The sequence below is a fragment of the Crocodylus siamensis genome, chromosome 8 (assembly GCF_052110815.1).
Source record: "Crocodylus siamensis isolate JL-2025a chromosome 8, ASM5211081v1, whole genome shotgun sequence".
Lineage (NCBI taxonomy): Eukaryota > Metazoa > Chordata > Crocodylia > Crocodylidae > Crocodylus > Crocodylus siamensis.
Window position 1 is genome coordinate 60,477,376 of NC_143402.1, and position 14,473 is coordinate 60,491,848.

Sequence of the window (14,473 nt, forward strand, 5' to 3'; positions counted from 1 at the left end):
GTTTGCCCACAGAGTTCCCAGTATTCAGGTGGGGGAATGACCATCCTCTCTATAGTAATTGGTAATTTGGCGTACCTGATCCTCCCCATGTATGAAGACATATGCAGGATGGCTGGATGCAAGGAAGAAACTCTTCAGCTCCTTGCTGAAGCTGCTGCTACATGACTGTGGAGTGCACCTTTGGATACTTCAAGGCACACTGGAGGGCACTGGGGGTATGCATGGATATTCCCAAGCACTATCTACCTGACTTTGTCATCTTTATCTGTGTCCTTCATATTAACTGCAAGGCCAAAGAGGAACCCTACCACAATGCCTGGACAGAGGAGGCAAGGTTCCTCAAAGGCCACTACAGTGTACTAGTGCCTGAGTGCCCAGGCACAACCAACAGGGTGCTCTTGTGAGGGAAGCCCTGGCAAATGACTTCCTGGGACCCTGAGATGTGGGGCAGGAGGGAGTCATGGGCAAGTAGGAAAGAAAGAAGTCTCAGGACAAAGTTTTTGTTTGTAAATTTAATTAAAAATATTTATTAAACAATGCATACAGTTAGCAGACTCTGTGTTTCTCTATGAACTTGCCTGATGTTTGCAACAAACAGGGGCTGGGGTGGTATCAGGCAAGGGATCCAGGAAGTTTTGGGACATGATTTTATTCTTTGTAAACATGACCCCAAACTTTTGTCAAATAGTGCAAACAGACAATGGACTCTCCATTTCCCTATCTAAATTTTATTAAAGTGCTCAATGATTTGTGGGGGGAGGAAGGGATAGCAGGAAACTTTGGATGGCTATGAATCTGGGGGTGATTGGAGTGATGGGCTGGGGCACCTCAGAAAATCATAGCACCCATGGCCCTCAGAACATGCTTACAGGGTACCTGAGGGAGGTGGGGATCCTTTGGCATGGTGTGCTGTGGCAGTATGCCCCCAGTGTTCATCCAGTGGGTTGAACGTACTGGAGACAACAGACCCTAATGCTTCCCCGCTCATTAACTTCATCTGAACCTCAAAGATGTGGAGAGGTGCTATATGCCCCAACTCCCAACTCCGAAGGTCAGAACATGGCACTGAAGCCCAGCTGGGGATAAGGACTTTGCTTGCCACTATGTGAAAGGAAGGGGAAGTATGATTGTATGAAACTCTTCAGCAAAGGTGTCCTGAGGAGCTTTCAGGTTCATTTGAACTGCTGCCTAAACTATCAGCTTTGGTGGGGGGTCTTCAACTGCTCTTGTCAAATCCAGTAGCTGGGGGTCCCAACACAGCCCAATTCATCCTGGGTGGCTGGCCTGGCCATACATGGCCTTTGGTGGCCAGACTGGTCTAACTCAGACTGATTAAACCCTTGGTGGTGAGGTGGCACCCAGTCAACAATTTGGAGGTTGGGTCTGATTAACCCTTTGGTGGCTGGGTCATCACCATCTCTCAATTAAGCCCTCATGACTGTGTCAGGCTGGATCTGCAGCCATGTTCTTGTCCTGTTTAATTCCTCTCTTCACAAGGTTAGCACAGCAGCCCTCTCTCTGAGCTCTCCATGCTTTTGCAGCTGCAGTTCTCTTCTTGAAGGAAGACAAGAGGGCTGCCAGCATCTCCTCCTTGATATTTCCTCTGTTTTCCATGCTGGGTTATTTGCTGGGCCACAGTTCTCCATTTGGGAAGCCACCAGTTCTGAAGCCCACCAACCCACCAGTTGCAAAAGTCATGGCTGAAGACAGAGCAAAGCAACAAATATTCTTTGCTATGTATCACAGTCCTCTGATAAGATGAAGAACAGCCCTGCAAGTGTTGCACACCTACTCCATAGGCCATCTCATTGCACAAGCAGGCACTCGAGGTGATAAATTCATGATTCCCTCTGCTCACTGTCTGGACTGGGTCCCAGGTTCTTTCCCTGTTAACTCTTCTTCCTTATTATTCCTTGGGTCTGTCACAGCTGGGTCCTTGGGTTCCTGAGCAGCACACTTTGCAAGTTGCTGGGGTGGTAGTGGTGGGGAAATAATTTTTCCCCTGGACATGTATTGACTGGCATGTATCAGTTCTGGCCCAGTATGTCTTGCTAGGGCGTATGGAGGGTTGTGTGGTGTGGGAGCTGCCATCTCGCTACACAACAGGGAATCCCTAGAACGTGTGCTTTGGTATTGCAGGGCTACAGAATTCTCCCTAATATGCCTGCCTGATGTGTCCTCCCAGATTATTTGAAATCATAGAAGGGGATAGCAAGCTATGATGGGTCCATGGAGAAAACATGAGGTCCAAGTTCACAAGCTGATTAAGAGTGCATATCAGCTCCTCATTCTGCCTGATTTACAAGCAATCAAAGTAACCATAAATGTGGCACATGCCTAGGAAGCAGTCATCCTTCCGCCCTGGGGAGAGATGCTGCTCTACAGATGCTATGACCTACTAGCTGAATGTATGCTTTACAACTCATCCTGTAGAGCCAGAGAATGCCATGACTTTGCCTTCCTGCACCCCCATGCTGTGTTACTTAGGGGACAGCACAACGTTCCCAACTCAGCTTGTGCTTGAACTGGACAGTCCCTTCAAATTGTGCCATCCTGGATGGGTGAAAGCCACATCTCCAGAGGAGAAGTGGAGCTAACCCTGCAAGAGGACTGTAATTCTCCAAGAAGGGGAAACGAGAAAATTGAATGCTTTTCTGGCCACTTTCTCTCCTTTCCCAACTTCTTGTCAGCCCAGGGGAGCTTATGAAAATTGGCCTGGGACTCAATTACATCTCTGGAACCAGACTGTGATTCAGTATTTCATCTGCGTCCCTCCCAGTCCCTCAACACTGATGGACACCAGGGATTTGGGACTGTGACAGGCAGCTGTCTCGTGGCTAGATCAGACGGTACTCTCCAGAGACCTACCAGCTTGGACTTGCTTCCTTCTAACATCACTTCTCCCCCACATTGCCTCTTAGCACTGTTTCTTACTGCTACAAGCAGTAATATACATAGCGGAGAAGGAGGTGGAAAACACGGAGGCAGGAGTTTTCCTGCACTGGTACTGAGGGACTGCTGAGTTGCTTCCCCCACAACCCATCGGCCATTTCCTCCAGCCCTCTGCTGCTAATCTGCCTAAATAAAAGACATTCATCTTTGATAACCAATTGTTCACTGTGCTGTCAATGTTGTCAAAGGTTTCCCACAGTTCTGTGAGAAATAAAATGTTTTGAAAAGGAGCTGCTCAGAGGCATCACCACCCAGCAAGTGTGTGTGTGTATGTGTGTGTGTGTTGAGGGAAGAAACATCTTTGTGATGCTTTCTTTTTGCTGTTGGGCCTCACTTGGGAATGGGGCATGGGTACCCATCAGCATAGAATCACTCCCTTGCTGTTTCCCCTGACCTTTTCTTTCTTCCCAGCTTACTGGACTTTCTGGGTGGCAAGCCCAATGCCTGTAGAAAGTACTCTTCCAATCATTAAGTTATATCTGCTATGTCCCAGGAGAGACTGCCGCTCCTAACTGGAACGACTGAAAAAAGGGGGTGTGTGTTGGGGGTGGGGGACCTATAGTGAGAGGTGGGAGATGGGGTGGGGTATCTGAGACCTCTGTCTTTCTGTTTAAATTGGAAGCTCTTCCAGGCAGGGATTGTCTTCACAGTGTACTTGGCACCAAAGGTTTCCAAGCTCAGATGGGATCTCCAGGTGCAAATGTGCTTTAAGTAGTAATATTTATTCACATTTTACAAAGTGAGGCAGATGCATACAATATGGAATTTAGCATTCTGATAAGAGTATTACTTACTTAAGATTTTCCTTTCCATTCCTAACAGTGTGGGATTTAGACACAGGGCGATGCATCAAGACTCTGAAACACAAAGATGCGATTTGGACGGCCAAAATCAACAGCACCCACATAGTTAGTGGCTGTGAGAGAGGGTTGGTGAAAGTATGGCATGTCGATACATGCACATTGGTCAAAGTAAGTTTCTTTAGCAGCTAGTACTCTGATAAGGTTTTTTAACACCAGCCTATGTGATATGTTCATGGCTTCCTGTTTATGCCAAGGCCATTTTTTTGTTTAAAGAAGGCAGTAGGCAAATCACTTGGGAGCAACGAGGTTTTGTAATCCTTGAATATATTTTAATCCTTGACCAAATTGGAATTCATTGTGATAACTAGTAGGAGTGGTTGGCACTGTGCTCATATCCAGAATTCTAACTGTGTGTTACACTAAAAACTACAATGATTGAACAATTAAAGAACCTATTTGCAAATGATTCATTTAATTAAAAATTGTGCCTTGATGTGGCCTGTTCTTGTCTTCTTAATTATTTGATTTTTGCAGATATTAGTATTTTTGTTTGCATTAATATTCATAAAAAAAGGATTATGTGGCAAGAAGCTTTCAGATCTGGGGTAGAACTTACAATAAAATATGAAAGTTAAAGATTGAAGCCAAAGTCTGATTTCAGTTTTACCAGTACATGTGCAAAATGAGCATTACTCCAGTTCTTTGAGAGGCAGAATCAGTTTTCTTTGGCAGAAAAAGGCAGGCAGAACTGTACATATAGAAGAATTTCAACTATAAATTTACACATGGCTTCTGTAAGGGGCAATTTCCTTTTGTCTTTCCTGAATGAACTGTTTGCTTAACAGGCAAAGGTCTGAGTTCAATTCTCAGCTTCAACAACATGTAAATGTTATACACAATAATTCAGGCTAAGAGATGGATAAGTCTACATTATTTTCTGGCTACCAACCATGATCTTTGTATGTTTTTCTTATAATGACTACTGAATCAAAATGACTATTAATGAGCATATTGTAATCCTTGAATTCTGATACTGTATTACACCCACTAACATTTGGCTCTTTCATATTCCAGACTTTAGAAGGGCACCAAGGCTCAATTAAATGCCTGTCTTTTGATCAGTGGCATCTAGTAACAGGAAGCGCTGATGGATATGCCTTGGGATGGAGCATGGTGGGAAAACATAAAAGTTGCCTAATGGCTTTCAGACACCCAAAGTAGGTATCAGGTACATGTCTGAAACCATAGATAATAATTGTCTGTATCTTTCCCCGATCTGTCACCTGTTTGGGGATAACTCTATAGAACATGCTAATTTACAATCTTAGAGTTCCCCCCTATACACCCCCTTCCTCCGCCCCATGGAAGGTTTCTTTTGTTTCCTTTTCTCCTATGGACACTCACTGGGCACATCTACACAAGCAATTAGCACACAGCAATACACTCCAGCACTGTTCGGTGTGATCTAGTTGGGGATGGTCCTGCTTTGAGGAGGGGTTGGACTAGAAGACCTCCTGAGGCCCCTTACAACCTTAATTTTCTATGATTCGATGATTCTTCTAACATAGTTATGTTGTAGGCAATTCCCTCGTATTTTAAAGAAAAAAATTTGAAAGCAACCCTCCCAGAAATTCCAGCATGTGGCCTTATATTGACATTCACATAGTTCATCAGTAAGTACAGACCTGTGCCTTTGAAGCTAACAGAGCAACTTAAAAAAGAGACACCATAGATTGTCTTCACTGGGATTTCAGGGTTTGAAATGTGGAGCATGATAGGGAACAGCGTGGTTGGGATGTGCTGACAGTACAGTGCAGACATGTCCAGAAAAACATGAGCAGCAAGTCCCAGACACTCTTAATTACGACAAAGAATAACACTCAGAACTCATTCCAAAAAAGTCATGCTGTTCTTATCCCAGTGTAGAAACATATGATCTAGTCAGTCAAAGAGATCAGGCACACTACTTGAAAGAATCTTTCCAATGTTTGCATTTACTTTCCAAGACTTTTTAGAAGAAAAGGTGTTACTTAAAATGCCCACTGGCAAAGCTAATAACCATGAGGTTATCTTAAATATACTAGATACTTTGAGTGACTGCTTTTTTTCATTTCTTGATCATACATATAACAAATTTCATAATTTTGGCTATGTGGAATTTGCTATCCAGCTTTTTTAAGCACCTTGAATAGCTCCCTCATTTATCCTCTGGCAGAAATGGATCATCACCCATCACCCAAAAAGAAAGAGCCTTATTACCATATTTTCATACACACAACACACACCTTTTCCCACCACTTCCCATAGTTATCCCCCTAAAATTGGGGGTGTGTTATAAGCAGGGAAACCTTTTTCTTTGCTGGAAAAGGAGCACTCCTGGAGACATGATATGCCATGCAGCTGTCAAGATGATTATCATTTGTGTCTACTCAGCCAGCTGAAGGGGCAGAGTTTTGTGTTAACCTTCCCACAGCCATAGCTATTAGCTGAATACTGTAGCCTGTGCCTGGAGCAGCAAGAAAGCACTTAATATTACCTTGATAAGGCTCGTGATGTGGAAACAACGCTTTATTTATAGAAGTGTATAGAAATAACTATTTACAGTCAAACATTAACAGTCTTGCTACTGCCCTTTGCAAAGGTCTGGAGCCTAACTTCATGTGACAGAGTAAATCCTTCTGGAAAAGAGAGCATTTTTACACATATTCTGGCATGTGGTGCCAGGCACTTTAATAAGTGATCCACCCTAATTAAAGCGCCTATGTGTCACGTGTGTCAGAGTCCCTGAACTGAAAAAAGGCAGTAGGGCACTGTGTTTTCATAGGTTTCATAGACTTTCATAGACATTAGGGCTGGAAGAGACCTTGGAAGATCATCAAGTCCAGCCCCTTGCCCCAGGGACAGGAAGTCAGCTGGGGTCACAGGATCCCAGCAAGATAAATCAAATTTCTCTTGAAGGCATTCAAAGTAGGTGGTTGAACCACCTCTGATGGCAGACTGTTCCAGACCTTGGGGGCTTGGACAGTAAAGAAATTCTTCCTTATGTCCAGCCTGAAATGGTCTTGGAGGAGTTTATGACTGTTTGATCTTGTCATCCCTTGGGGCGCTCTGGTGAACAAATGTTGCCCCAGATCCTTGTGAACACCCCTTATAAACTTATAGGTGGCCACCAGATCACCCCTGAGCCTGTGCTTTTCCAGGCTGAAGAACCCCATGGCTCTCAGCCTGTTGTCATAAGGTCAGTTTCCCTGACCTCTGACCATGCGCATGGATCTTCTCTGGACTCTCTCAAGCTTCTCCACATCCTTTTTGAATTGTGGAGCCCAAAACTGGACGCAGTACTCCAGCTGCAGCCTCACCAAGGCCGAGTACAATGGGAGAATGACGTCCCGGGATTTGCTTGAGAAGCATCTATGGATGCAGGCCAGTGTTTTGTTCACTTTACTAGCTGCAGCATCACATTGCAGGCTCATGTTCATCTTGTGGTTAGTCATGACTCCCAAGTCCCTTTCATCTGTAGTTCTAATCAGCATAGCACTGCTGAGCCTATAAGGATGCTGCAGGTTTTTCTTCCCAAGGTGGAGCACCTTGTATTTTTCAATGTTAAACACCGTCAGGTTCTCATCCACCCATTTCCTGAGCCTGTCAAGGTCAGCCTGGATTGCCCTCCTGTCCTCAGCTGTGGATGCTTTACCTCAAAGTTTGGTGTCATCGGCAAACTTGGCCAGTCCGCTTCTGATACCAATGTCTACATCGTTAATGAAGATGTTGAACAAAATAGGCCCAAGGACAGAGCCTTGAGGGACCCCACGGTTCACAGTGCACCACGATGATTGACTTCCATCAACCGCCACCCTCTGGGTCCTAAGGTGCAGCCAATTTCCCAGCCAGCGGATCATGGTGGACCCGAGGCCACAGCTGGCCAGTTTCACCAAGAGGTGATCATGGGATACCAGACCGAAGGCTTTTTTAAAGTCAAGATAGATGACATCAATCTCTTCTCCCTGTCCAGGTGATAGGTCACCTGGTCATAAAAGGAAATAAAATTGGTCAAGTAATTCCTACCCGCAACAAACCCAAGCTGGCTATCCCTCAGGATGTTGCCATCGGCCAATCCATTAAGAATGGCCTCTTCAATAGTCTTTTCTAAGACCTTCTCCTGGATAGAGGTCAGGCTGATGCTGATGGGCCTGTAGTTTGCTGGATCCACTTCCCTCCTTTTTTTGAAGCTAGGCACCACATTGGCCTTCTTCCAGTCTTCGGGCACTACACCAGAGTGCCAGGAGCTCTCAAAGATCTGTGCCAGGGGCTGGGCTATGATGCTTGCCAACTCCTTGAGTACCCTGGGGTGTAGATTGTCAGGGCCGGCTGACTTGAAGGTGGCCAGCCTCTCAAGTTGTTCCTTCACAAGGTCAGCATTTATGGAGGGCAGGGGATCTCCCTCACCCGGGCCTCCCTGTCCCATAATGGGCAGGGGCATCCCATGGGACTGGTGAAAGACCGATGCAAAGTACCCATTTAGTAGGTTGGCTTTTTCCTGGGCATTGGCCGTCAGTTGTCCTGTCTGGTTTTAGAATGGGTCCATTGTTGCCCTTGCTTTTCCTCTGGCTCCCCACATATCTAAAAAAGGACTTTTTATTGTCCTTGATACTAGTAGGCAGTTGGAGTTCAGTCGCAGCCTTGGGTTTCCTGGTTTGGTCTCTGCAGGTCTGGACCAGTGCAGCGTATTCCTCCTTGGAGGTGGATCCCATCCTCCATCCTTTGTAGGCCTTTCTTTTTAGATGCAGGAGGTCCACTAGTTCCCTGGAGAGCCAAGGAGGATGCTGTGCCTTTTTGCTGCCTTTCCTCCGAGATGGGATAGCCTTTGCTTGTGCATGTAGGATCGCTTCCTTGAGGAGCAACCACTCATCCTGAACGCCCCTCTCCTTTGGGTTGTGGCCCTTTAGGGCCTCTCTAACACACCTCCTTAGCTTGTCAAAGTCAGCTTTCCTGAAGTTGAGGACTTCTGTATTGCTGGCTGACTTGGCAGCTTTATGGCAGATGGTGAAGGTGATCAGCTCATGGCTGCTGTCACCCAGCTTCCCTTCAATCATTAGGTCGCTGATTAGGTTGTTCCTGGTTACCAGTACCAGGTCAAGCAGCGCTTTACCTCTTGTTGGCCCATAGACTTCTTGTGTCAGATAGAGCTCATCCACACGTGGGGAAGATTTGCGACCCCTCGGATTTAGCCAAACATTCTTCACACGAGATGTCTGGGGAGTTGAAGTCTCCCATGACAGCCATGGACTGGGAGTGTGCAGCCTCAGCCAATTCCCTGATGAGCTCCTGGTCAAGCTCTTGATTTTGGGTGGGAGGTCTGTAATAGACTCCAACCATTGTGTCCCCTGTGCCATGTTCCCTACGGATTTTAACCCAGAGGGCCTCCAGTCATCCACACTGGCTGCTAATATCAGCTTGCAGGGATGTATAGCTTTCCTTGACATAGAGAGCTACACCCCCACCACTTTTGTCCACTCAGTCCCTCCTGTACAGGGTATAGCCATCTATATCTGTGGCCCAGTCATGGATAGAGTCACACCAGGTCTCCATTATCCCGATGACAGTGTAATTAGTTGTGTTAAGAAAGAGGACAAGTTCCTCCTGTTTATTCCCCAAGCTCCTGGCATTTGTGTACAGGCAGGCAAGTGTCCCTGTAAGGGCCCTTGCCTTGCCCACCGCTTGTTCCAGGGCTGGGGCAGGAGTGGGCTCCCTTAAGTGCCTTGACCTGCTGGCTTTGCAAGGGTTGCTCCATGGGCCAGCAGTGGCAGCAGTCCCCCCATCACACAGCGGGCTCCGTTTAAAGCCCCGTGGAGCAGGTCAGCCAGTCTGGCTGAGAAAAGCCTCCTCCCCAGTGGAGAGAGGTGGAGGCCATCCCTTCCCAGCAGCTTGCTGCCTCTCTCTCCAAACAGCGGGCTGTGGTCACGGAAGCCAAAGCCTTCCCTATGACACCAGCGCTGCAGTCTTTAGTTCACTACCTCAATCCTCCTCTCCCTCCTCCACTCATAGTCAGAGAGTGGGAGGATTGAAGAAAACACCACCTGTGGCCCTAAACCCTTTAGCCCCACTCTCAAATCCCTGTAGTGCTTCATGACCTGGCTGGGAGTGCTCCGAGCTGTGTCATTTGTGCCCACAGGGATATGGAGCATAGGGTAGCGGTCACTGGGCTGGAGGAGTCCAGGGATCTTTTCCTCAATGTCTTGGATTTGGGCTCCTGGGAAGCAACAGACTTCCCGGGCTAAGGGGCAGGGCGGCAGATTGCCCCCTCAGTACCCTCTGGATGAAGCCTCTTATGACAAACACTTTGTGTTTTGTCTTAGGGAGAGCGGGGGTGGTAGCTATGGTTGAGCCTGTGCTGTCTACTGGAGCTGGCAGCTTGACAGGTTCTACTGGGGCTGCAAGAGATTCATACCTGTTGCAGAGCTCCAGCGGGGCGGGGAACTTGGTGCGGCGGGCCTTGGGGCCCTTGGGCTGGACAGCATGGGAGGCCTTCAAGTCCTCCCCTGTCTTAGAAGGTGACCGTGGTTGACCGTCTGCCTCCCGGGGGAGAAGGGCCTGGCAGTAGGAATCTACCTCCTGCTTGCCATCCCTGATGGCACGCAGTCTCTGGACTGTGGCCTGGAGCTCCTCTGTCTGGTACCCCAGAGTATCCAAAGTGGAGCAAACCCCGCAAGAGGAGGTGGCCATGCTCCTGGTTCCACAAGCCTGGAAACGTACTAGGCAGCCCCTGGAGCCGAGAGCCAGAGGCTCCATCTGTGTGGAGCCCAGAACCATGGAGCGATAGGAGCCCAGAGTGTTGGCGAGGTGCGGCATTGCACAAGGCAGTCTGCCACACCAGGGAGCTCCTGATGCCATGCTTCCTGGACACTGTGTTTTCACAAGGACTTACTCTGTGTCACAGTCAGCCATGACTCTGGAAAAATCTTTTTCCCCCCCATATTCTGCCTTCCAAAATTATGATGTGTGTTTTATTTGGAGGTGTGTTGTATGCAAGAAAACTCAGTATTTTAGTCTTCTTCTGCAAAAATGAGGAATGTGCTTACACTCTCATGTCTTGCTTTCAGGGATGTGCTGTACCTGGAGTTTCTTTACCTTAGAGTCATCAGTAGCTGTGCAGATGGAAAAATCCGTATATTTAACTTCCTGACTGGTACATGTCTGAAGGTGATGAGGGCCAATAGCAGAGGTGAACCTGGGGTGTCCTTCTACATCATAGAAAATAGGTGGGTGGGGACAGTTGAACTCGAATCTAAACCTGTTAGATTACATCATTGCTCAAGCAATGCTTTTCATAACACTGTCCCTTTAGTAAGTGTTTTTTAGAGACATCTACTGTTTGATTGAGTATAGTTCATCTCAAACATTTTCTTTTGCATTTAGTGTTGTGCTTGGTGGGCGGGTTAGGTGTTTTTGTGGGGTAGGGTGACTTTTCCAGCCCTTCTGAGAGGGAGTGAAGGCTTGGAGGGAACATCTCCTTTGGAAATGAGGTGGGGTGGTGGAGAAGGATGGCAAGGAGTGGGAAGAGATTCCTTGTACCTGTATATGAGTGGTTGTTGGGAGATGTGGTTGGGATTGGCAAGCGGGTTTAGTTGTATGGGAGTTTGTGTAGGGATGCAATGGGGGGGGGCAACTGGAGTTCCTGGGTTTTAGGGTGTTGTTTAGGGAATTCTGTTGGTGAGTTTCTTGTTTCTTGTAAGCTATCCTGGGCCTTTTGGCTAGGGAATGATATAAATCTAATTAATTAATTCATTAAATAAATGTATTACATTTATGCTGAAGATTAGGTCTCTATGATAATCCAAACTTCCCCAGATCACTAAATGTTTATATTTAGTGTCTGGATTTGGGCACACCCTGACAATAGACCCAGAATATTATGTTGGAACTGGATCTGGTGTGAATGTCTTCACTGTGCGGATCTGAGGCCACTTTAACTAGCCAGTGCTCTACTGCAAATAAGAAGTAGAAAACACCTATTAGGTCTCATCACATTCTTCCCTGTAGACAACAGCAGCAGTTTTCTACAGTATGTTCCCCCAGTGTTTTCCCCATTTAGTAGTAAATGCCCCTAGTAATTTGGCATCTACCGATTCCTTTGAGAATTATTTCATAGTCTAACAGAATGCACTGAGGGGGAATTTTATTCTAAATTTTACTTTGAAATATGACATTATATGATTCCTAGTAGTACTGTGAACTGAATGAAAGACTCCTGTTGAGTTCAAACAAGTAACATGAATTGGAATTTACCTGGTGAGATTGCAAGGGTTACAGCAAACTGACTTTTGCAGTTTTTCTTTTCCCCAAGCTAGCTACTAATTCTTAGTCTGTATCCCAGTCGTTGTAATAGAGTGCACACAAGCAATTTGACACAATTGGAAACTGCTATGTGATTATTACAATCTGAGCTTTTTAACCAGATTCCTCTTCCCTTCCCAGGATGGTGATCAATGCTTTGAGCAATATTCTGCTGTTTAACTTTGAGGAGGTAGAGTGGGATTACACATTACCAGCTGACCGAGAAACTGAAACTAAAGATAAGAGAAATCATAAAGAAACCCCAGATGAAACACAGCCTAATCAACATGCTCATGCTCAGCGAATGAGGAAGGATGTAGCCACCCAGAGGATATATCATCTTTCTCCACAAAAATATGACAAAGACCAGATACAATTGTCTTACGTGATTCGTCACCAATCGCCAAATGGCTCAGAAACATTTCAAAGTACTGTACATATTTCCTGCTGGGCAGTGTGTTAAAGGGGCAACATACCCCTAAAATGGCATTAATTTAACAAAGAATGAGTTTGAAATAGGTTGAAGCATCCACTGTTTTCATCCAAATCAATCCATGATTCCCCCTTTGGGCAGAATGATGGATGTATAAAAGATGCACTGTAATGCATGTTAATGATGCTGTTTATAATGTGTAAAGCCGAAATGCAAGTGCATACAAATTTTCATACTTCAAATGGTAGCATCCCTGCAGTTTGATGTTTTAGATGGCCTTTTATTCCAATATGCAATGTGTTTGAGCTATATATAGTTAAATACCACAAGTCTGAGAAACTTGTAGCCTTGAGCCTGTTAAACATTTGAACTATTGTGAAGACATTCATGGAAATGATTCCAACTCAGTCCTTCAGTGCAGCTCTATTAAATGTTAACTTCATTACTAGAATGCCATTTAAGCAGTTGCCTCATATGACTGCTTTGCAAGTATGTGTATTGCAAGGGGCAGGGACTGAATCAGATTTTAATCTCAGTTAAAAAGATTGTAAATCCAAAGTATATCCACATAATCAACTAGCAAATCTCTGGATTTATCTCAGTGAGAGTGGAGATCAGAATCTGGTCTGCTGAAGAGTCACTGGCTTATCATTTATTTCAGAATCTTTTCTGTTCCTTTTTTCCCTTGTCAGAAAATGTTGGATATAATGTTGTATATCAGTCCATTAGGGCTTACTAACTTTAGAAGCTGGGAATGAAGGAAATTGGTAAACAATTGATATTGAAGACGTTAGTAAATGGAAATTCATTTAACATTCCCTTTAATTCTGTAGGATTAACCTAACCCTCTGTCTTGCAGCGCTTCATCATGAATTAGTGAATACATCCACTCTTCAACAGAGTTCAAAGAAAAGTGTGGCATCATTTTCTATCCAACCAGAACAGGAAAGAAAACTCTCTCGTACAGGTAGAAATCAGTGCCAAAGCAATGCTGCACAAGCTTCATTACAAACACTTAAAATGGAGCTCTATTTTTGGGTTGTCTAATAGCATTTTTTTAGTTATTGGAATTTTTGGCATGCATATGCAGGTAGCCATTCTTTCCCTCTGCACGTAACTCTGTACATGTAGACAACCTATATATGTGCATAAAGGGGCATGTTTATCAGCAAAAAAAAAAAATGCTGAGTGCTTCAGGCAGCCACTTGGGAAGCTGGAGACATGGATCCTAGGTCCCTCTCATCCAGAGAGGGTTTGGAGCTGCAGTACTCTGATTTCCCAGTATAGTGCTCTAATCACCGTGCCATAAGCCAGGCATCGCTCAAACCCTTCTTTGGTGCTCTTTCTGAAGCTGAGTGTCTGCCTCTTTTTTTAATATAATCACTGAAAAAAATGGAAAGAGGGCAGTGCCTGCTTCATTGAGAGCAAGGCTCCAGGCCAGAACCCAGGGTCCCTTCTCTTCCAGGGCAGGAGCCACTTCACTGAGCCACTTACTCTCAGGCTTGCTCCCCTTGGCCTTACATAATTTCCCTTTCAGGTCTGACGTGGAGTGCCGTGTCCAGAACACTCTGCTGGGAAATCAGAGTGATTCAGGTTCAAATTTCCTCTAGGTGAGTGAATCTGGAAACCAGGTCTCTTACTTTCCAGGCTACTCAGCTACTGGGGCTAAAATATATGCAAGCCCTATTTATCCACTGTCTAAAACCCACTAACCCTGGGTTTTACATCAACTATGATTCCAGGCCATTGAGGATACTGTGGCTTTACAAGGGACACATATACATGGCCAGTACATAGCTTATTGCACATGCCCAGTTTATACATACAGGCTTATACATCCAAGAATAGAATGGATACCTGTGCATATGGGTCAAAATGCCATGTAGACAATGAAGAAGAAACAGAATCCCACTTTTCAATAACAACAAAAGCCTTGCTAGAGTCTGGTAAG

General features: G+C 45.6%; 1 protein-coding gene across 2 annotated transcripts in view; it reads left to right on the forward strand.

The window, feature by feature from the left end:
- Positions 1–14,473, forward strand: part of FBXW10B (F-box and WD repeat domain containing 10B) — a 31,619-nt gene that overhangs the window by 15,561 nt on the left and 1,585 nt on the right. Inside the window, exons 9-14 of one of the 2 annotated variants that reach the window (XM_090059976.1) lie at positions 3,775–3,923; positions 4,830–4,972; positions 10,856–11,014; positions 12,231–12,517; positions 13,382–13,489; positions 14,060–14,132. In XM_090059976.1, coding sequence (XP_089916102.1) covers positions 3,775–3,923; positions 4,830–4,972; positions 10,856–11,014; positions 12,231–12,517; positions 13,382–13,489; positions 14,060–14,132 — 919 coding nt within the window. The remainder of the gene's footprint in view (positions 1–3,774; positions 3,924–4,829; positions 4,973–10,855; positions 11,015–12,230; positions 12,518–13,381; positions 13,490–14,059; positions 14,133–14,473) is intronic. The other variant, XM_090059975.1, reaches the window with a different exon arrangement.